This window comes from Pseudorca crassidens, chromosome 9 (assembly GCF_039906515.1).
Source record: "Pseudorca crassidens isolate mPseCra1 chromosome 9, mPseCra1.hap1, whole genome shotgun sequence".
NCBI lineage: Eukaryota > Metazoa > Chordata > Mammalia > Artiodactyla > Delphinidae > Pseudorca > Pseudorca crassidens.
The window spans coordinates 25,047,941-25,070,103 of NC_090304.1; the positions used below are offsets into that span (position 1 = coordinate 25,047,941).

Consider the following 22,163-nt stretch of genomic DNA (forward strand, 5'->3'; position numbering starts at 1 on the left):
GCTGGTAATCTAAGTATCTCAGCAGCAAAGGCCGCAGGAATTTAGAAGAAATTAACGTCATTTCTTCTTCATACCTGAACACACGGGCCTCTGGGCTTGAGCTTTAGGGTGCCCACCGGACGGAGTAAACATCTGCGATCCTTTCAACATTGTCTAAAAGAGCACACCTGTCTCGCACACCTAGGAAGGCCCACGCAGTGGCTAAGTATTCACATGCCTTCAGCTTCTCTTTGACACACCATGGGAACTAACTTGAAGGAAATTATAGCCCTGCTAGGAACCCTAATTATCTTCTTTCTGGAAAATATTCCATCATATTGCCTGGTCCTAGAACACATTCTGTAGCCCTAAGACTTCATCAAAATTAAAAACCAACTTTTTTTTTTTATCATACAAGTTATTAAAAGACAAGCCACCAACCAGGAGAAATATTAGGATTTGTATCCAAAATATATAAGGAATTCCTACAAATAAATAACAAAATGACAACGTCATTTAAAAATTGGGCAAAAGGCTTGAATAGACACCTCATTAAGTAAGGTACATAAATGTTCAATAAATGTACGAAGAAGTGTTCAACATTATGAGTAATTAGGGAAATGACATCATTTCACATTCACTGGAATGGCTAAAATTCAAAAGATTAATCACAAATGTTGGTGAGATTGAGGAGTAGAATTAGAACTGTCAGGATGCTGATGGGAAGGGAAACAGCAGAAATAGTTTGTAAACCTGTTTGCAGTTTCTTAAAAAGTTAAACATACACCTACATTGGGACCCAGAAATTCCACTCCTACATCTTTATCCAAGATAAATAAAAACATATTGTCTTAGTCTGATCCGGCGGCTAGAATAAAATAACACAAACTGGGTGGGTTATAAACAACAAAAATTGATTTCTCATAGTCCTGGAGGTTGGAAGTCCAAGGGTGCCAGCGCGGTTGGGTGAGGGCCGTCTTCCAGGATGCACACTCCTCACTGTATCCTCACATAGAGGAAGGGGCGAGGTTGCTTTGCGGGAATCTCTTTTATAAGGGCGCTAATCCCATTCATGGATTCCACACTCAACGACCTGCTCGCCTCCCCAAGGCCCCACCTCCTAATACCAACATATGGGGGTTAGAGTTTCAAAGCCTGAATTTTAGGGGGACACACACATTTAGACTACAGTACATATGTTCACAAAACATATATGTGGAAATGTTTACAGCAGTTTTTTCCTAGTAGCTCCAAACAAACTGGAAACAACCCAAATGTCCCACAATAGGATGATGGATAAATAGTGGTATATTCATACAATGGAATAGTACTCAGTAACAAAAAAATAAACTACTGATACATGCAAAAACATCGATAAATTTTGAGCAAGAGAAGTCAGACACAAGAGTACATACTGAATAATTCCATTCATATGAAATTCAAGAACAGGTAAAACTATGATAGTAGATATCAGAAAAGTGGTTGCCATCTGAGGTTGTGGTGGTAAAGACCGGCTGAAAGGAGAAATGAGGCAACTTTCCAGAGGTGTTGAAAATGTTCTACATTTTGATTGCACTGGTGGTTACAAGGGTATCTACATTTGTCAAAGCCCATCCAATTGTACACTAAAGACCCGTACACGTTATCATATATAAATTTGGCTTAATGAAACAAACAACATGGGTTGGCATCATAGCTGGTTTGATGGGGATGGTAGGGAAGGCCTCTCTGAAGAGGTGACATTTATGGAGACCTGAAGGAAAATGGGGTGGCCATGTGAAGATCATAGGAAAGCTTATGAAAAGTCCTGAGATGGGAAAAGCTTACAGTATTTGAGGATGAGAAAAGTAACTGTTATGGGCTGAATTGTGTCCCCATCCCTACCCTGACCCCACAAATTCCTATGTTGAAGTCTTAACTATGACTGTATTTGGTGATAGGGTCTTTACAGAGATAAGTTAAAATGAGGTCATTAGAGTGGGCCCTAATTCAATACGACTGGCATCCTTATAGGAAGAAGAAATTTGGACACAGACATGTAAAGAGGGAAGGCAATGTGAAGACAGGGAGAAGACCACCAGCTAGAAGCCAAGGAGAGAGACCTGGAACAGATCCTTCCCTCACAGCCCTCAGAAGGAAGCCACCCTGCCAACACCTTGATCTCAGGCTTCCAGCCTCCAGAACTGTGAGAAAATAAATGTCAGTTGTTTTAAGTCATCAGGTCTGTGGTACTTTGCGATGGCAGTCCGAGCTGACTAATAAATACATGGACCATGCGGCTGAAGCTCCAACTGTCAGGAGATGTGGCTGGACAGGCAGGCAGGGGCCAGATCCTGTAGGGTCTTGAAGGCCATGGTAAGAAGGCTGGACTGTCTTCAAAGGGCAATGGGAAAGTGTTGAAGAAATTTAAGCCAGGTTGAAATATGATTGGAATTTATGGGAGGTCAGTTAGAAGGCTCTTGCAATAATCCAGGCAAGGAGAGAGATGGCAGGGGCTTGGATTAGGGTGGTCATGGACAAAGACAATGCAGCTGAGTTCAAGATGCATTTTGGAAGAGGGCTGATAGGACTTGCAGATAGTGACATGTGGGGATATAGGGAAGGAGTCAGAGCTGAGACCCTTTACCAAGAAAGGGCATCTTGCTACACGGTCTCCTTGATGTTCTCTGAGCTCCTCAAGCACGCATCTTCCTCTGGGCGCTTCAACTTGCTATAGCTTCTGCCCAGAATGCTCTTCCCCTGGGGGTCAGCCTGGCTGGCTTCCTCACTTCAGGTCCCTGCTCAAAAGTCACTTCCCCAGAGAGCCCTACTTTGGTCAACCTATGAAGAGCACCTCCTGATAGTCTATATTTTCTACGTTCTTCTATATTGAATATTCCATCGCCTTGCCCTGCTTTAGGTCCCTCTGTAGCGTTTCTGACATTGTGCTGTGTATCTATGGGCTTACGTGTTTGTTATCTGTTCCCCTTGCTGGAATATAAGTGTCATGAGGGCAGGGACTTTGTCACGTGTCCTGTTGCATCCCAGAATGGCGAATAGTAGAACTTTAATAAATGCTCATTGAATGAATGAATGGATGGAAATTAATCTTAAAAGAAGCCTGGAGAATTTCTGCTCAAAAGTCTTTAACAGTAAAAGACAATTCCAAACGTCTAAAATGAATTAGGCAGTCTTATCTAGAATGGAATTGAAGAGGAAGGATGAAGGACTGGGGAAGCCATTTATTCTAGAATTTCTTGAGTTATGAGCCCCAAAGTGGACAGATGTCTTACAAGGTCATACTTTCCAGGACACACAAGCGTGTGCAACAGCACTTTGCCCCACCCAGGCACTTCATTTCTGAAGCACAAAAATTAGAAGGTTCTCTCTAAAATTTGCCCCAAAGCCCTGATTGTCAACTCAGCGCCAATCACAGCTCTATCTAACATGGAGAACAGATTCTGAGCAAATTCTGCATCTTCACAGCAAGAGCCCCAAGATCAAGTGTGGGTTTCAGCAAGATACGTCTCTGGGCCATATGGCCATGATGAACTGATCTGGCTCCATGACCAGCTTTCTCTCCACCAACAGGGTCCCTCGGGCAACACAAAACTACTGCTTCTCTCTGTTCAATGTCTGCTCTGGCTATTACAGCCCCACTGCAAGTGCTGCTTGTCACTGAGTAAGCAGAGACATTTACAAAGCCACTTGTGAAAACCAAAGTTCAAGGAGTTTTCACTTCCCCTGTGAGGAGAAGAGCTATCACGACACAGGGTCAGCTTCCTCCTGAGCCTACATCTCAAAACCTTCTCTGACAATAGAGGGCGATTGGTATCCCTCAGAACAGATAGGGGGGTTCAAAATAATGGTGAATGATTTCTCTTCTGCAACAGGCTGTACAAAAAGAATTTGTTAAAAATCTCAGCAAAATTTCAAGTTTCACTCTGATTGCCTTCCAAAGGATGACCCGCAATCACTTCCAAGCTACAGGGACATGAAAACAGCATGCTGTTTCTGTCTCAGATGAGTAGAAAAAACCTTACAGGGTCTCTCATAGATTTCTAAAGAAGAGGGACATTCTTTTTCTTTCTCATCTTCCAAAGAGTGACCCATAATTACACTGAAATTATGGGGATAGACAATCAAGGGTAAAAGAAGGTGTCCAATGTCCTCAGCAAACGGACAAGTCTCAGCTTTACTCGCTGCTCCCAAAGCAAAACGTTTTCATCCTGAAGCAGGAGTCTTAGGAACCGGCTCCATCCTCTTGTCTTTCTCCCCATGACCTGCTGCCCTCCACAGAGCAGTGGAAATTCAATTACTGAGCAAATCACATTTACCAAGTTATAACCACTGGCAACCCCGGGTCTGGCAAAGCGTGCTCTTAGAGGTCACCTCTGGAAGTCTGGCCTGTGTCAGGGCAACGGGGGGAAGGTCTCAGGCACCCTTTACAAAGCCCTTCTCCAGCCCCATCATGCTGGAGAAAGGCACTCTTTGAGGAATACAATCCTCTCTTTAGTGTGTACAATTCTGATCACCATGTGTGAGTTTTTCCCCACACATCCAGTTCTTGGACATCAGCTGGGCATCCTACAGTTCAACTCAATTCTGATTCTACCTGGAGAAAGCATCAGATTCTGCAGGTTAAGAGCTCAGCTCCACCAGACTGCCCCCCACCCCACCCCACCAACCGCTTCCGATGCCAGTCGCAAGTCCAGGTTGTCACCTGTGCTTCTGGCCAGTCAGCGTATAGACTGGAGGTTCCAACAACTCCCTCCTCAGGTTCAGCTGTAATGGCTCAGAGAACTCAGAGAAACATTTTACGTACTAGATTTCTGGTTTATTATTAAAAGATATAAATCAGGAACAGCCAGATGGAAGAGAGGCATAGGGCAAGTTATGGGGAGGGGCAAGGAGTTTCCACGCTCTCTGAGGGTGCCACTCTCCCCAATCTCCACGTGTTCACCAACCCGGAAGCTCTCCGAACCCAGTCCTTTTAGGTTTTTAATGGAGGCTTCATTACATAGGCACGATTGACTAATCACTGGAAATTGAACTTGATCTCTAACCCCTCTTCCCTTCCTGGAGGTCAGGGGGTGGGAGTGGGACTGAAAGTTCCAACCCTTAATCACACGGTGGGCTCCACTGGCAACCAGCCCCCATCCTTAGGTGTTTTCTAGGTCACCTCATTAACATAAAGGACGTTTAATGCTCCCATCACTCAGGAAGTCCCAAGGGGTTTTGGAGCTCCGGGCCAGCAACAAGGACTAAGACCAAATAATCTATTTCTTATTATAAATCACAATACCACAGTGGGTGAGACAATTCACAGCAGTCCTGCGATGTCTAAAGTGCTAGAATGGAAAAGAAAGAGAAAAAAGAGTATCCCTCTCTCCCTCATGGAATCTGTTAGCCACAGGTACAACAGCTAATGTTCACTGTGCATCTTCTAGGTGCTTTACCTGCATTAATTCATTGAATCCTCACAACAACCCTATAAGGCAGGTTCAACCTGCATGCCCATTTTCCAGGTGGAGAAACTAAAACAGGTAGGTGAAGTAACTAGCCCAGCTTCACACTGCCAGTGTCTAGCCAAGCTGGACTGTGAACCCAGCTTAGCTCCAGAGGCCACGAGCATAACCATTACACAGTACTGTTGTGAATGTGGAGAACAATACATGAGCCAGAGTCAACCAATGACTAATACATTTTAAAAAACCAAGCTGAGGGCTTCCCTGGTGGCGCAGTGGTTGAAAGTCCACCTGCCGATGCAGGGGACACGGGTTCGTGCTCCGGTCTGGGAAGATCCCACATGCCGTGGAGCGGCTGGGCCCGTGAGCCATGGCCGCTGAGCCTGCGCGTCCGGAGTCTGTGCTCCGCAACAGGAGAGGCCGCAACAGTGAGAGGCCCGCGTACCGCAAAAAAATAAAAAATAAAATAAAAAATCCACCTGAAAGTAAACACACAAGAATGGCTTTCTCTTGTGGGAAGTTATTTTGCTTTTTGCTCTTGAGACGAGTCATCACCTGCTTCTTCTCATCTTCTTAGCTGAGTCGGCCCTGCAGGCAGCAAGGGGACTCAGGCTCAATTTTGAGAGCGGACTCGAATCTGCAGACAAACAGACTCTCCCTGTCACCAACTCAAATCTGCTCTTCCTCCTTCCACCTCTTGAAAAAGCCAGACAGACCCACAAAATCCCTCTTGGTCACTCCGTCTCTAAAACACAACCTAGCCAGGACTCCCCAAGCCCACAGGGAGAAATGGTCACGGGCTTATCGCCATGCCGATCTTTCCCTTTATGGACGGTCAACCAAAGAGGTGTTTGTCCCACAACTGAGACTGGAGGGACAAGTGACATGGAGGACTGTGCTGGTTTTGCCCCTTAAAAGGCCCAAAGATTGATGTTCCTCAAGTCACAGGTACTGGAATGGCCTGAGCATCCCTCCACTCCTCTCCCTGGGTCTCAGACAGGGGCTCTGGCGGGGGGCCGGCAGGGACTAATAAGCCTGTCCCAGCTCTGCTGCTGAGGTCTGACTGGGTTAAATCAATCAGTATAAGCCCCCTCCCCCACCCCATCCCTTGATACAGGGGTGGGGCGGGCACTTGACCTACAGTGGCTCAGTTAGAGTAAAACCCATAAGCTTCGTTTCATGGCTGGGAAAAGAGATATTCTCTCTTGCGTTGGCCAATGCAGCATGTAGACACGAGGCCTGAGGCTGCTGCAGCCATTTCCTACAGGAGAGAATCAACCTGTAGATGAACCCAAAGCATGAGGGGGACAGCACTGCATAACGCAGAGAAAAGGAACGGGAGCATCAATCAGACCAGGCCCGGATTTACTGTACCCAATACATGCCCTTAATGAGTAAAGACAGTCTGAGTTGGGTTCAGTTTTCTGTTATTGTAGCCAAAGCATCCTAACTGATAACCACCATTTAGACTGAACTTCAAACACTAACAAGCATGTGTCTACAGTGTTGATAAGCCAGTCAAATCAACTGTTTATCTGGCTCAGAGCGAAATCTGCCCCATATTTTCAAGTCTCAGCTCCGGAGTCACTTCTGGTTGACACTTGCTTGTTCATTTGCTCAAAAAACAGAGACACGGCATCTAATAGGCGCTGGTTCTCATTCTGAGTGCTGAGGTTCCCAGGATGAAGAAGACATGATTCCTGTCCTTGAGGAGGGCAGAGGGGGAAATAATATATATAAACCCACAGAGGGAGAATGGGGAGTAAGGGCTTTGATTGGGGTGAGTCCCAGGTGCTCCTGGAACACGAGGGACGGCATTTAAGTCAGACCACAGACGTGGGGTCGAGGAAAAGATTCTCGGGGAGATGATGCTTAACCGAGTTCTGAAAGCATTGTCTGAATAGGCAGTTCTCAACTGGGGTACCCCAGGGTACACTCAGCAATGTCTGGAGGCATTTTTTGGCTCTCACAACTGGGAGGTGCTACTGGCAGCTGGTGGGTAGAGGCCAGGGATGCCGCTAACCATCATACAATGCACAGGACAGCCCTCCATACAAAGAATTATCCAGCCCCAAATATCAACAGTGCTGAAGTTGAGAAACCTCGGCCTGCGCTAAGCCGGAGGGAAGGGATGTTCTGAGAAGAGGGATGAGCACATGCAAAGACGCAGAGAGGTGAAATCACAGGGCAAGTCTGCGAAGGGCGTGTAGGGCCGCAGCCGAGGGGTGGATCAGAAGCAGCCGCCGCGGCCAGAAGGGCAGGCCCAGGCCAGCCAGAGCAGATGAGTCCTGAGCTGGAAGCTCAGAGTTTGAGTCTTATGCCCAAGCCCTGAGGAGGTACTGAAGGATTTTAAACAAGGGTATGTGTTTTAGAAGGTTTCCTCTGGCAGCCGTGGGACAGACAGGAAGAGACCTTCAGGAAGACTTCCTGTTCCCATCCAAGTTCACTGGCACAACCGGCTGCATATGTCTCTACCTGTCTCCTCCACTAGTCTGCAAAAGCGCCTCGGGGCAAGCACTAGTTAATCTACCTTTCTCTTCTCCACAGAGCCTCGTACAGGTAGTCACATGTGGGGCTTAGATGCCAATGCCAGCAGAGAAGGGAAAAATCATGTAGTTAAACCTTTGAGAAGTCCTTAAATCATCCATATGGTACAGCATGCATGGCCTGTGTGTACCATCTTACAGAACAATATGTAAGAAGAAACAGATCACCTGTAATGCATGATACGAACAGAATACAGACAAAAGCTATTTTTTTGCAATATTTAAAATTCTTTCCTTTGTCTTACAGGGTCTATATTCCCGAATTTGCGTATGTTAAACGCAATATGATGCAGTGGTTCCACTGCACGTGAGAAATGCTTGCTAGAGGAAATGAAGGGGTAGCAACTACCAAGGGGTGTTCTCATTTGTCCCCTGGCCTTCGGCTCCTGCAGGACTTCAAGGGCCACAGTGGGCCAAGGAACACCAGGGTTGGGAGGCACTAGCGTGGGGTGGATGATGCTGTGCTGCTCAGGACTCCAGGGCTCCTTCCCGAGCTGCTGGGCACGCCGCCAGCCCTCAGGTGTCAACTGGGAATCGCCCTCGCTCTCCCCGGGCATTATTGGGAACCGGCAGTGGCAACTCTCTCGCTGGGAATCGTCCTTGGCTAAAGAGAGCTGCCTCTCCCAAGGACACCTAGGGACTGGCCAGTGCTAGAGGATAAGAGCCCAGATGCGTCTCGAAAACCCGGGAGAGCTCTTCGGGGCCATGTGAGCTACAGAGCTCCCCGTGGGGTCAGCTGAGGGCTTGTAGTTCCTGTACCATAGCCCGACCTTTAACTCTGTCCAATCCTGCTTCCTTCCCTTCCCCTACAGGTGTCCATACCAAGAGCATGCTGGGGACGCCGGCCTGCAGTAAGTGGCTGCCCTAGTCAAGAGGCTAAGAGGTCTCAGAGCTCAGAAGAGGCAGGGTGAGTAGGCGGGTACCAAGAGCAGGAACAGGCAGCGTCCAGAGCACAGGGAACCAGCGAGAACAGGCAGGCAGATGGCACCTGAGTGCTCACTAAGGAAGGGAAGTGGTTTGTCTCCTGCCCAGTGGGAACCTGCCGGCACGGGAGGGAAAGTTCAGCAGGGGAGGCCTGGCACCAAGTGGGGTCACTAGGCGGTCCTGAAACCTGGCCTTCCACCCCCAAAATCTGCAAACAAGAATCTACTTCCTGCTCTCCACCTGCCAAGAGGCCTCCATCTTTGTGGGATTAACAAGCATTTCCGTGGGCAGCCACCAGCCTGCTGGGGTCTGGACGACACCAAAAGGCTCACTGCACCACCAAACACCTCCACCTCTGCCTCAGCCTCAACCAGGGAGCCTGCTCTCCCATTATCAGATACTTCCCTGGGATTAAAGGCCCCTGTTAAAACACAATGTACGATAAGTTAACTTGAGATAATATACCAAGCCAGGCTTATTAGCAGCTTAAACTAGCTGGCAGAGGCAGGAGAAAGAAATGAAAGGCTGAGATGGGAGACATCTGTAAGGCAGTTCTACGTGGGATGCTTAGGAGGTGATGGTGTTGGGGTCAGGGCCAACACAGGGCACCTAGTTCAGAGGGCAATGGCAGGTTGCTTCTGGTAAAGGACAAAACCCCCAAATCCAACCATCTGCTTCCCAATGAAAGCAAAAGTTGGTTGTAACTTAACTGGGCACATCAGGCAGTGCCAGGGCATCCTTGTGCTTTGCCTTGGTCTCTAACTATCATGTCAAAGCCATAAGACGCTGGGGGAGGGAGGGGAGAGGTGAGCAGGAGAGACTCCCATTAATAATAGGATTTACAAGTTTACTGAGAAGGCCCCAGACGTGCTGTATGCTATCTCAGGCAGTCAGGGGCCTTCCAGATCATATTTCATCTCCCTGAAAATGGAAACCGTCAAAACAACTGTTCCAATCCCTTGGCCTCCTTCCAGTAACCACTGTTCACCTGGAACAAAGGAAACTGTCTTCATTGTCAGCCGAGAGACGCCAGCAAGATAAACAGCCCATCACACACAATACAGTGCACCCAGCCTGCAGCCTGGGTGGGTACTGAGCTCTGAGCGGTGTTTCCATCTTCCTCTTTGCTATGCTTTCCTCCACCAGTTCCCCCAAATGCTTCCCAAATATTGCTCTGCCTGGTAATTCTCTATCTTGCTTTTACCCCGTGCCACGGTAGGAATGTTGGACCAGGCCTTGGCAACCTCTTTTTTACACACTTTCCTGTAGCTCGAAGGCTAACAGCTAACATGCACTTGGGGCCCTCCAGGAGGAACTGGCTGTGATTGAGACTTAGGTTCTGTCAATTAAATGCACTAGTGTGTGATTTGGACCAAGGGAATGAGGCAGGGCCCATCTTCCTGCTGGTCAGCAGTTCCAGGGCAGCCCACTTCCCTCACCTTCTTGCTTGGGGCACAAGCAGTGGCCCCTCTGCAGGGCCAGCCCTGCGGTTTTGTTCTCAGTCTTTCCTGGAACACTCCTCCAGCCCTCTGATAATTGTGGGAGCACCTAATTCCTTACAGTCCCTTTTTGTCTGTTTAAAATGGCTCAATGTGAGTCCTCCTGCCGATGCAGGGGACACGGGGTCGTGCCCGGTCCGGGAAGATCCCACATGCCACGGAGCGGCTGGGCCTGTGAGCCATGGCCGCGGAGCCTGTGCGTCCGGAGCCTGTGCTCCGCAATGGGAGAGGCCACGACAGCGAGAGGCCCGTGTACCGCAAAGAAAAAAAAAAAAAGGCTTGATGTTTTCTGTTTTCTGCAGCTGAACCTTGCCTGATGTAGCGCCCCTTTTTGTAGGTTTACAAACTCTTCAGTTGTAAAATCATCTGGTTTCCGCTAACATATCAAAACATTTCCCCCAAGGTTGTAATAGTGCTGGTGATGGCTACATCAGAGCCTTCGACATCACCTCTACTGAGACGCATCAATGGATCAATCATCCTTCTTAACATTTTCACTCACTGCCCACATGTTTGTTAAGGTCTGAGCACCGCCAGGGTGTGGAATTCCAGACACGGTGCTGGAGAGAAACTAAGGGAAATGCTTGTAAAGCTCTCTACTTCTGGGAGGTCAGCACTCATTTTCAACATTATAATTCAAACCATTGTTTCAGAGACGCTCTCGTGGCCAAGGCACATAGCTGACCCTATTCCTGTCATAGGTTTTTGAAGTCCAAATGCAAATCAAGGTTGAGGAAGTGCGTTTCTATTTCTGGGGAATGATTTGATTATTACTTGCCCTTTGGAAGCAAAGACTGATTCATCATCCACATACAGGGGTTAACAATTTGGCTGATGTAGGAAAAAACAGTTGGGTCTTTATTCTGCCTGAGAAATCACATTTGGGGCATTTTCTTTTCCTTTCCCCACTGCTTCATTATTTTCTGTACGACTTTCATTTGGAAAATAACATTTAAAAAAATTTCAAATAGTTATTTTTGTTTTGAAATATTAGGCTGACATTATCTTTTCTACTCACTTTCTGCACTTGGAGGAATTAATTTCAAAGTTACTTTAAAGCTATGATCTGTTCTTGTTAGGATGGGTCAGTTTTGGACATCCTTCTAAAATCATGCCTTCTTCTAAAAGGGGTGCCTTCTTCTGAAAATTACTATCCAAGTGAGCCCCAATAAATGCCAGGAGTGTGTGGCATCCCTTAGCTGTTAGGGTGGCAAAGTGGTTGAGAATTCTTGCTGCAAAACACAGGGATTCCCAAACCCCTTGGAGTTAAGAGTCTCTCTTCCGTAGGCCCTCACTCTTCCTGTTCAGTGGAAAAATTCTGAAACAATCCAGGCTGCCATCAGTCCTGGGACTAAGATTTGCCCATGAAGAGTGTTTGTTGGCTTATTTGTTTATTTATTCATTTATTTTTACATGCAGGTGTTTCCTTTGGGACTCTAAAGCAGGCAACCTTTGAAAAATTCACACTTAAATCAACCTCCTGGTGCTTTTGTTTCTACCATGTCAAGGAGCTGGTCCTGACAAACCTCTTAGATAGCCTCATCCATCAGAGGGAAGACAGCCGAAGCAAGATGAACTACAATCCTGCAGCCTGTGGAACAAAAACCACATTCACAGAAAGAGAGACAACATGAAAAGGCAGAGGGCTATGTATCAGATGAAGGAACAAGATAAAACCCCAGAAAAACAACTAAATGAAGTGGAGACAGGCAACCTTTCAGAAAAAGAATTCAGAATAATGATAGTGAAGATGATACAGGACCTCAGAAAAAGAATGGAGGCAAAGATCGAGAAGATGCAAGAAATGTTTAACAAAGACCTAGAAAAATTAAAGAACAAACAAACAGAGATGAACAATACAATAACTGAAATGAAAAATACAATAACAAATGAAAAATACACTAGAAGGAATCAACAGCAGAATAACTGAGGCAGAAGAAGGGATAAGTGACCTGGAAGACAGAATGGTGGAATTCACTGCCACAGAACAGAATAAAGAAAAAAGAATGAAAAGAAATGAAGACAGCCTAAGAGACCTCTGGGACAACATTAAATGCAACAACATTTGCATTATAGGGGTCCCAGAAGGAGACGAGAGAGAGAAAGGACCCGAGAAAATATTTGAAGAGATTATAGTCGAAATCTTCCCTAACATGTGAAAGGAAATAGCCACCCAAGTCCAGGAAGTGCAGAGAGAACCAGGCAGGATAAACCCAAGGAGAAACACGACAAGACACATAGTAATCAAATTGACAAAAATTAAAGACAAAAATTATTGAAAGCAACAAAGGAAAAATGGCAAATAACATACAAGGGAACTCCCATAAGGTTAACAGTTGATTTCTCAGCAGAAACTCTACAAGCCAGAAGGGAGTGGCATGGTATATTTAAAGTGATGAAAGGGAAGAATGTACAACCAAGATTACTCTAGCCGGCAAGGATCTCATTCAGATTCGACAGAGAAATCAAAAGCTTTACAGACAAGCAAAAGCTAAGAGAATTCAGCACCACCAAACCAGCTCTACAACAAATGCTAAAGGAACTTCTCTAAGTGGGAAACACAAGAGAAGAAAAGGACCTACAAAAACAAACCCATAACAATTAAGAAAATGGTAATAGGAACATACATATCGATAATTACCTTAAATGTGAATGGATTAAATGTTCCAACCAAAAGACACAGGCTTGCTGAATGCACACAAAAACAAAACCCATATATATGCTGTCTACAAGAGACCCACCTCAGACCTACGGACACATACAGACTGAAAGTGAGGGGATGGAAAAAGAATTCCATGCAAATGGAAATCAAAAGAAAGCTGGAGTAGCAATACTCATATCAGATAAAATAGACTTTAAAATAAAGAATGTTACAAGAGACAAGGAAGGACACTACATAATGATCAAGGGATCAATCCAAGAAGAAGATATAACAATTATAAATATATATGCACACAACATAGGAGCACCTCAATACATAAGGCAACTGCTAACAGCTATAAAAGAGGAAATCGACAGTAACACAATAATAGTGGGGGATGTTAACACCTCACTTACACCAAAGACAGATCATCCAAACAGAAAATTAATAAGGAAACACAAGCTTTAAATGACACAACAGACCAGATAGATTTAATTGATATTTATAGGACATTCCATCCAAAAACAGCAGATTACACATTCTTGTCAAGTGCACACGGAACCTTCTACAGGATAGATCACATCTTGGGTCACAAATTAAGCCTCAGAAAATTTAAGAAAATTGAAATCATATCAAGCATCTTTTCTGACCACGACGCTATGTGATTAGAAATCAATTACAGGGAAGAAAACGTAAAAACACAAACACATGGAGGCTAAACAATACGTTACCAAATAACCAAGAGATCACTGAAGAAATCAAAGAGGAAATAAAAAATACCTAGAGAAAAATTACAGTGAAAACACGACAATCCAAAACCTATGGGATGCAGCAAAAGCAGTTCTGAGAAGGAAGTTTAGAGCAATACAAGCCTACCTCAAGAAACAACAAAAATCTCAAATAAACAATCTAAGCTTACACTTAAAGGAACAAGAGAAAGAAGAACAAACAAAACCCAAAGTTAGTAGAAGGAAAGAAATCATAAAGATCAGAGGAGAAATAAATGAAATAGTAACAAAGAAAACAATAGCAAAGATCAATACAACTAAAACCTGGTTCTGTGAGAAGATAAACAAAATTGATAAACCATTAGCCAGACTCATCAAGAAAAGGAGGGAGAGGACTCAAATCAATAAACTTAGAAATGAAAAAGGAGAAGTTACAACAGACACCGCAGAAATACAAAGCATCCTAAGAGACTACTACAAGCAACTGAATGGCAACAAAATGGACAACCTGGAAAAAATGGACAAATTGTTAGAAAGGTATAACCTTCCAAGACTAAACCAGGAAGAAATAGAAAATATGAACAGCCCCATCACAAGTAATGAAACTGAAACTGTGATTAAAAATCTTCCAACAAACAAAAGCCCAGGACCAGATGGCTTCACAGGTGAATTCTATCAAACATTTAGAGAAGAGCTAACACCCATCCTTCTCAAACTCTTTCAAAAAATTGTGGAGGAAGGAACACTCCCAAACTCATTCTATGAGGCCACCATCACCCTGATACCAAAACCAGACAAAGATACTACAAAAAAAGAAAATTACAGACCAATATCACTGCTGAATATAGATGCAAAAATCCTCAACAAAATACTAGCAAACAGAATCCAATAACACATTAAAAGGATCATACACCATGATCAAGTGGGATTTATCCCAGAGATGCAAGGATTCTTCAATATACGCAAATCAATCAAAGTGATACACCATATTAACAAACTGAAGAATAGAAACCATATGATCATCTCAATACATGCAGAAAAGCTTTTGACAAAATTTAACACCCATTTATGATAAAAACTCTCCAGAAAGTTGGGCATAGAGGGAACCTACCTCAACATAATAAAGGCCATATACGACAAACCCACAGCAAACATCATTCTCAATGGTGAAAAGCTGAAAGCATTTCCTCTAAGATCAGGAACAAGACAAAGATGCCCACTCTTGCCACTATTATTCAACATGGTTTTGGAAGTCCTAGCCACAGCAATCAGAGAAGAAAAAGAAATAAAAGGAATCCAGGGCTTCCCTGGTGGCACAGTGGTTGAGAATCTGCCTGCCAATTCAGGGGACACGGGTTCGAGCCCTGGTCTGGGAAGATCCCACATGCCACAGAGCAAGTGGGCCCGTGAGCCACACCTACTGAGCCTGCGCGTCTGGAGCCTGTGCTCCGCAATGAGAGAGGCCGCGACAGTGAGAGGCCCGTGCACCGTGATGAAGAGTGGTCCCCACTCGCCACAACTAGAGAAAACCCTCGCACAGAAACAAAGACCCAACACAGTCAAATAAATAAACAAATAAATTTATTTAAAAGGAATCCAAATCGGAAAAGAAGTAAAGCTGTCACTGTTTGCAGATGACATGATACTATACAAAGAGAATCCTAATGATGCCACCAGAAAACTACTAGAGCTAATCAATGAATTTGGTAAAGTTGCAGGACACAAAATGAATGCACAGAAATCTCCTGCATTCCTTTACACTAATAATGAAAAATCTGAAAGAGAAATTAAGCAAACACTCCCATTTACCACTGCAACAAAAAGAATAAAATACCTAGGAATAAACCCACCTAGGGAGCCAAAAGAACTGTATGCAGAAAACTATAAGACACTGATGAAACAAATTAAAGATGATACAAACAGATGGGGGGATATACCATGTTCTTGGATTGGAAGCATCAATATTGTGAGAATGACTATACTCCCAAAGCAATCTACAGATTCATTGCAATCCCTAACAAATTACCAATGGCATTTTTTACAGAACTAGAACAAAAAAAATCTTAAAATTTGTATGGAGACACAAAAGACCCTGAATAGCCAAAGCAGTCTTGAGGGAAAAAAACCGAGCTGGAGGAATCAGACTCCCTGACTTCAGACTATACTACAAAGCTACAGTAATCAAGACAATATGGTACTGGCACAAAAACAGAAATATAGATCAATGGAACAAGATAGAAAGCCCAGAGATAAACCCACACACCTATGGTCAACTAATCTATGACAAAAGAGGCAAGGATATAGAATGGAGAAAAGACAGTCTCTTCAATAATTGGTGCTGGGAAAACTGGACAGCTACATGTAAAAGAATGAAATTAGAACACTCCCTAACACCATACACAAAAATAAACTCAAAATGGATTAAAGACCTAAATATAAGGCCAGACACTATAAGACTCTTAGAGGAAAATATAGGGAGAACAGTGTTTGACATAAATCACAGCAAGATCTTTTTTGATCCACTTCCTAGAGTAATGGAAATAAAAACAAAAATAAACAAATGGGACCTAATGAAACTTAAAAGCTTTTGCACAGCAAAGGAAACTATGAACAAGATGAAAAGACAACCCTCAGAATGGAAGAAAGTATTTGCAAATGAATCAATGGACAAAGGATTAACCTCCAAATATATAAATAGCTCATGCAGCTCAATATTAAAGAATAAACAACCGAATCCAAAAATGGGCAGAAGACCTAAACAGAGATTTCTCCAAAGAAGACATACAGATGGCCAAGAAACACATGAAAAGCTGTTCAACATCACTAATTATTAGAGAAATGCAAATCAAAACCACAATGAGGCATCATCTCACACCAGTTAGAATGGGCATCATCAGAAAATCTACAAACAACAAATGCTGGAGAGGGTGTGGAGAAAAGGGAACCCTCTTGCACTGTTGGTGGGAATGTAAATTGATACAGCCACTATGGAGAACAGTATGGAGGTTCCTTAAAAAACTAAAACTAGAATTACCAGGTGACCCAGCAATCCCACTACTGGGCATATACCCTAAGAAAACCATAATTCAAAAAGACACATGCACCCCAATGTTCATTGCAGCACTATTTACAATAGCCAGGTCATGGAAGCAACCTAAATGCCCATCGACAGACGAATGGATAAAGAAGATGTGGTACATATATACAATGGAATATTACTCAGCCATAAAAAGGAGCGAAATTGGGTCGTTTGCAGAGACGTGGATGGATCTAGAGACTGTCATACAGAGTGAAGTAAGTCAGAAAGAGAAAAACAAATATCGTATATTAACACATATATGTGGAACCTAGAAAAATAGTACAGATGAACCGGTTTGCAGGGCAGAAATAGAGACATAGATGTAGAAAAGAAACGTATGGACACCAAGGGGGGAAAGTGGCAGGGGGTGGTGGTGGTCGTGTGATGAATTGGGAGATTGGGATCGACACATATACACTAACATGTATAAAATGGATAACCAATAAGAACCTGCTGTATTAAAAATAAATAAAATAAAATTCAAAAGAAAAAAAAAAAAAGGAGCTGGTCCCTCTGGTGTTTCCTAATCTGGCAGAAATGACTTGCAAATGTTGGCCTGGCTTCAAGATCCCCAGACCCAGTAGGAAGCATGACGTGTTTCCAACTGAATGACCTGTTCACTGCTGAGCTAATGGATTCTTTTGCCAGGAGTGATTCAGGACTTTTGGAACATCAAGATTCAGAAAACGAATGCATGCATTGTTTAAAACTAAGACTCTTATTTTTTACTTTATCTGCTGGTCCAGTTTTGGCTTGTGTGGGTTATCCATGCAAGAATTTTGTTGAGACCTGACATCTTATAGAGATCAGAAATACTGGGCATATATTACGTTATGAGAAGACAGATATACAGTGTTGTGAGGGCACATGCAGGTCGTATTGTGATGGTTAAGGGGATGGGCTCTGGAGTCGGGTAAACTTATTATGTAACTGCTTGGAGCCTTGGTTTCCCATCTGTACAACGGACATGATGAGAGTACCTACCTGACTGGTGACTGTCAATTCAATGAGATTATACCCGTAAAAAGACTAGAACAGGGCCTGGTCTCGTGTGCGCAGTCAGGACATGATAGCAAATACTTCTCATGGGATTAAAAGGCTCAGGAGGAGATACAAGAAACAATTTCATTCTCAGCATCAACAGTCTAAATTCCTAAAATTGTTCCCTAGGTGATCATCTTCTCTAAAGGAAACATATTTGCTTATGTTTTTGTGATCACACACACTTTTCAAAGAATTGTATATTTTAAAATATCTATTGAAATGAAGTGTGCTTCCCCTAAAGTAATCTGTAATTGGAATATTTATACATGTTTGTGAGAGGTGAGCAACCGCCTTTAAAAAATCGTCCCTCTCCTACTGTTCTACACAACATTCCAGGAGTATTAGTTGAGTACTGCAAGTCCTGGCAAAGTGGTAAAAAAAACCCTGCAGTGTTCTCTTTTCAAGACTAATAGGGAAACCTCTGGCCTATTTCCTCAAACTGTAAAAATGTCTGTGTCTAGAACCTCACAAGAAATCTATTAATACAAATCTTGAAATAAATTAAGAATCCTATCATACCTCAGCAGAATAGTCCCGAGCAGAAGAAGAAGTTCCCCAAACTACAAGCATCCAGGAAGAATACTCACTGTTAGTAGGGAGAGATTAATTGGAAATTTCAAACGCCCTATTTTTAACCACAGGCTGATTATCAAATTGATGATCAAGTTTAGTGTAAGAAATATTTGTATGGGGAGAAAATTTAACATTGAATAATTTAATCTGGAGGAGAAAAAAAGATTTTCCCAAAGCATCTGGAATTTTACAAAACTAAACCATCAAACTGTTTTCTATAAAAAAGGAAAGAGAAATAAAAGATAAGGGTATCATCACCAACACAAATATCAAGTTTAAATGTAAGGAAGGTAATTAGAGTTCAAATTAGGTGTAATATCTCTGCTTTTAATTGGACCATTAAAAAATCCCACTTTAAGTTTTTGTGGCAAACAATGACCAGTCCTGAGGGTGTAGAAATCCAACTACATGTGACGGGATGTAAACAACGTGAGAGGAGGCACCACATTGTAAGTCATCATCTGGGGACGTTTGATGGGATTAGAAGCATTTTTACAGCCTGGAGCATCCTTGCACATAAGCATGTGCTTCATCATATGCAATCACCAAATCGCTCTGTTGGAAATCTCATTGTTTCCATGGCATATTGAGGAGTTATGAAATCAGGAACAAATCCAACTTCTCAACGGTGCTATGGATTAAAAGAAGCCTATGTTCAAATGAATTCTAACCCACAGCCATAGTTCCTACTGAGTTTGTAAGGACAAAGGGAAAAAAAATTAAGGGCATTTAGAATTGCTGTTGAGTTTAAGATCAATAACGTACTATTCATATAATGGTTGAATTTAGACACTGAGCTCCTTTGAGCAATAATTTGTTACTCTGACACATTCCAATTAGTCTTACTTTGCAAAACAGGTAATAAATAATAAAACAGAAACCATTTTAGTGCATTTTAAAATTCCACTAATATGCAGTAAACTGAAACATTATAGGATGCTCTCTCCCCTCTGCATTCAGGACAAAGCAAAGCTGTATCCAGCTCGGCCCACCAGAGACTTACATCGTATCCGCTGTTACGGATTCCACGCCGAGGTCGCTCCCGAGTCACCAGAAGGTCCATCTCCGTCTCCCCCGGACTCGGGCTGTTCAGAGATTGCCGACTCCGGTAGACAGAGTTCTTCATCTGTTGCCTGAAGAAAATTCAACAACTGTTATGATGCAGCAAATGCCCTGACAGATGGAATTCTCCACTGATCCAAACTACAGGCAACCAATGAAGGGTTTGGATTTGCTTCACGAATCTCAGAATTGATGGTATTTGTTCCCTGGCCATCAGGGGCTGTAGAAAGAGTAGAATAAAGAATTTTCTTCCAGATGCTATAACCATTTGGCTGAATTGTAAATGCTCTTTTGTATGGAAACTAGGTAACTATAATCAATTGCAACACTGCAACCTCATCTAAAATTCTGCTGATGGCAAGGCCAGGGACTCTCCCTTGACCCTCTAGGACAGCTAATGCTGGAAGAACAAACTTGCTTTTGTTAGCTTTGTTGACTTGGCAGCCTCCTATTCCTTTTCATCTTTCTGATTTCACATGCAGGGTTCCATGATGCGTTAACAAACGCTGTGGCTAATGAGCTTCTCAAACACAAGTGTTGATAGATTTTCTTTTCTACCTTTACCACAGTGGATTCCCTTCTGGGCTAAGGAGCTATAAACCAAAAGGCAATTTGGGGCCCATCCATCCATCCATTCATCATTCAGTATTTACTGAGTGGCTACTATGTACCAGGCACTGTGGAAGATGATGAAGATTCACAGTGAGCAGGACAGACATGGCCCCACTCTCCTGAGCTTACATTCTAATAAGGGAGACAGACAATTCGCATGATAATTTCCAAGAGAAATAAGGGCTAGGAAGAAAAATGAGGTGATGTGACAGATGGCGATAGGACGAGGGATGACTTTAGATAGGATGGTCAGGGAAGACCTCTCTGGAGAGGTGACATTTTGACAGACACCTTAACAGAGCCAGCCACATGCCAATCTAGGCATAGAGCATTTCAGGCCCAGGGAGTAGCATGTTCAGAGGCTCCACTCAGCTCCCACTAGGAAATGCATCATCACTGTCTTGTTTCCACTTGTCATTAGAGGAATTTTTTGAGGAGGGGGAAAGAAACAGTAACATAGTGAGGGCTGTGGCTGTGCTTTTCTTCTTGCACAAGAGTCAATTCTTAGTAGCAGGGACTTTCACATGATCCTGCAGGGTTCATCACACAAAGCTGGGATAAAATCACTGGCTACTTCCCTCTCATCCAACAGTAAGTTTCTCTCTGTAAATAACTTGCATTTCAGAGCATCTGCCTTCAGAGAACTCCCCAAACACCACCTATTTTGTGTCTCGGTTCTAAGATTCTATCCATTCATTGGTTGAAGGAAAAGAGGTTGCATTATTTATTCCCAGTGACTATGGAAGAAACCTGGGACATATAGATACCTTTTCATGATCCCACACCCAGTTTGTCACAGCATGACACTCACACACTGTTAGTCTAGAACAGACATTAGAACTCCCAAGGCAAGACACTACCCTTGCAATTAGTCTAGGGAATAAAACACACTGTTAGACCGACTCCCTCACCATGAGGAGCTTATACCTGTTTAGAGAGCCTCTGTGGTCTTTGCTTCCCTGGCATCCAGGACAACCCTCTTTAGGTAAGAGCACTAGGATGTTCTTTGGGGGCCAGCTTTCCTCCAGGGATAGGCATGTGACTCAGGCTGGACAGTCATAGCATCATAGCCCCATGGCCATAACAGCTGGTCAGAGGGTGGGCACTTGAGTTAGTCAAATGAGACTAAGTCTCAAGGCTTTTGCTACAGCAACCAGCAAAGAGGCATTCTCTTGGCATTGAGGTTTCTAAGAAGATAGGATATAAGCCTAGAGTTGCTGGTAACCAGTCTGCCACTCTGAGGCAAAAGCCTGCCTGAAAACCGGCCAGCAAAGAGTGAAGAAACAGCAAGGTAAACATGGAAGACATTCTATGACCTCTTAGATCTAGCCACTCCTGAAGCTTTGGCCTGTTCAATGGTAAATTCCCCGTTTATTTAACCAGTTTGTGTTGGTTTTCCATCATTTACATCCCAAAGAATCCTGACTAATATAGGAGCTTACCACCTAGTGTTATCAAACGTGCCCTGTAGTTATCTGCAATTAGAGGCTTCCTTTAGGAAAGAAGCACAGCCTCGTGAAACAGAATCTGTTCTGAGTGATTCACACGTTAAGGCAGATCCCAAAGAATTCTTACCCTTGACCTAATTACAAATCATTTTTGGAAGAAGCAGGCTTCACAACTGTCCTGAGATTGCCAATTACTAATAAAGGTGATGGAGGAGTAAATGCTAGGATTAGCAATTGTCATTTAAGTAGTTTATTTTGGAAGTATTAGAAATACAATAGTGAGATTGTATAAGCCCTTTCAAGAACCATGAATGGGGGTGAGCCCTTAGACACTGGCATACACCCCAGTCTCCTTTTCCGTCAAAGACAATGTTCTTTTATATACAGTTTAAAGACTGCTGTTTGACATGGATCTCAATTGTCCAGATCACCAATGTGTGCCTGATGTGCAAGCAACTACTTCGAGATAAATTAGGCTTTCAGGTAGAGAAATTACTTATTTTAATCAAATAAGAGTTCCCTTAGGTATATTCATTTCCTATTGGTATTTTTGCTATACTTTAAAAGTTAACAAATTTTGA

General features: G+C 43.5%; 1 protein-coding gene across 3 annotated transcripts in view; it reads right to left on the bottom strand.

Moving 5' to 3' along the window:
* KIAA1549L (KIAA1549 like) overlaps positions 1-22,163 on the bottom strand; it is a 280,665-nt gene that overhangs the window by 39,571 nt on the left and 218,931 nt on the right. For all 3 annotated transcript variants that reach the window (XM_067749478.1, XM_067749477.1, XM_067749476.1), the window contains one exon: positions 19,464-19,593. In XM_067749478.1, coding sequence (XP_067605579.1) covers positions 19,464-19,593 — 130 coding nt within the window. The remainder of the gene's footprint in view (positions 1-19,463; positions 19,594-22,163) is intronic.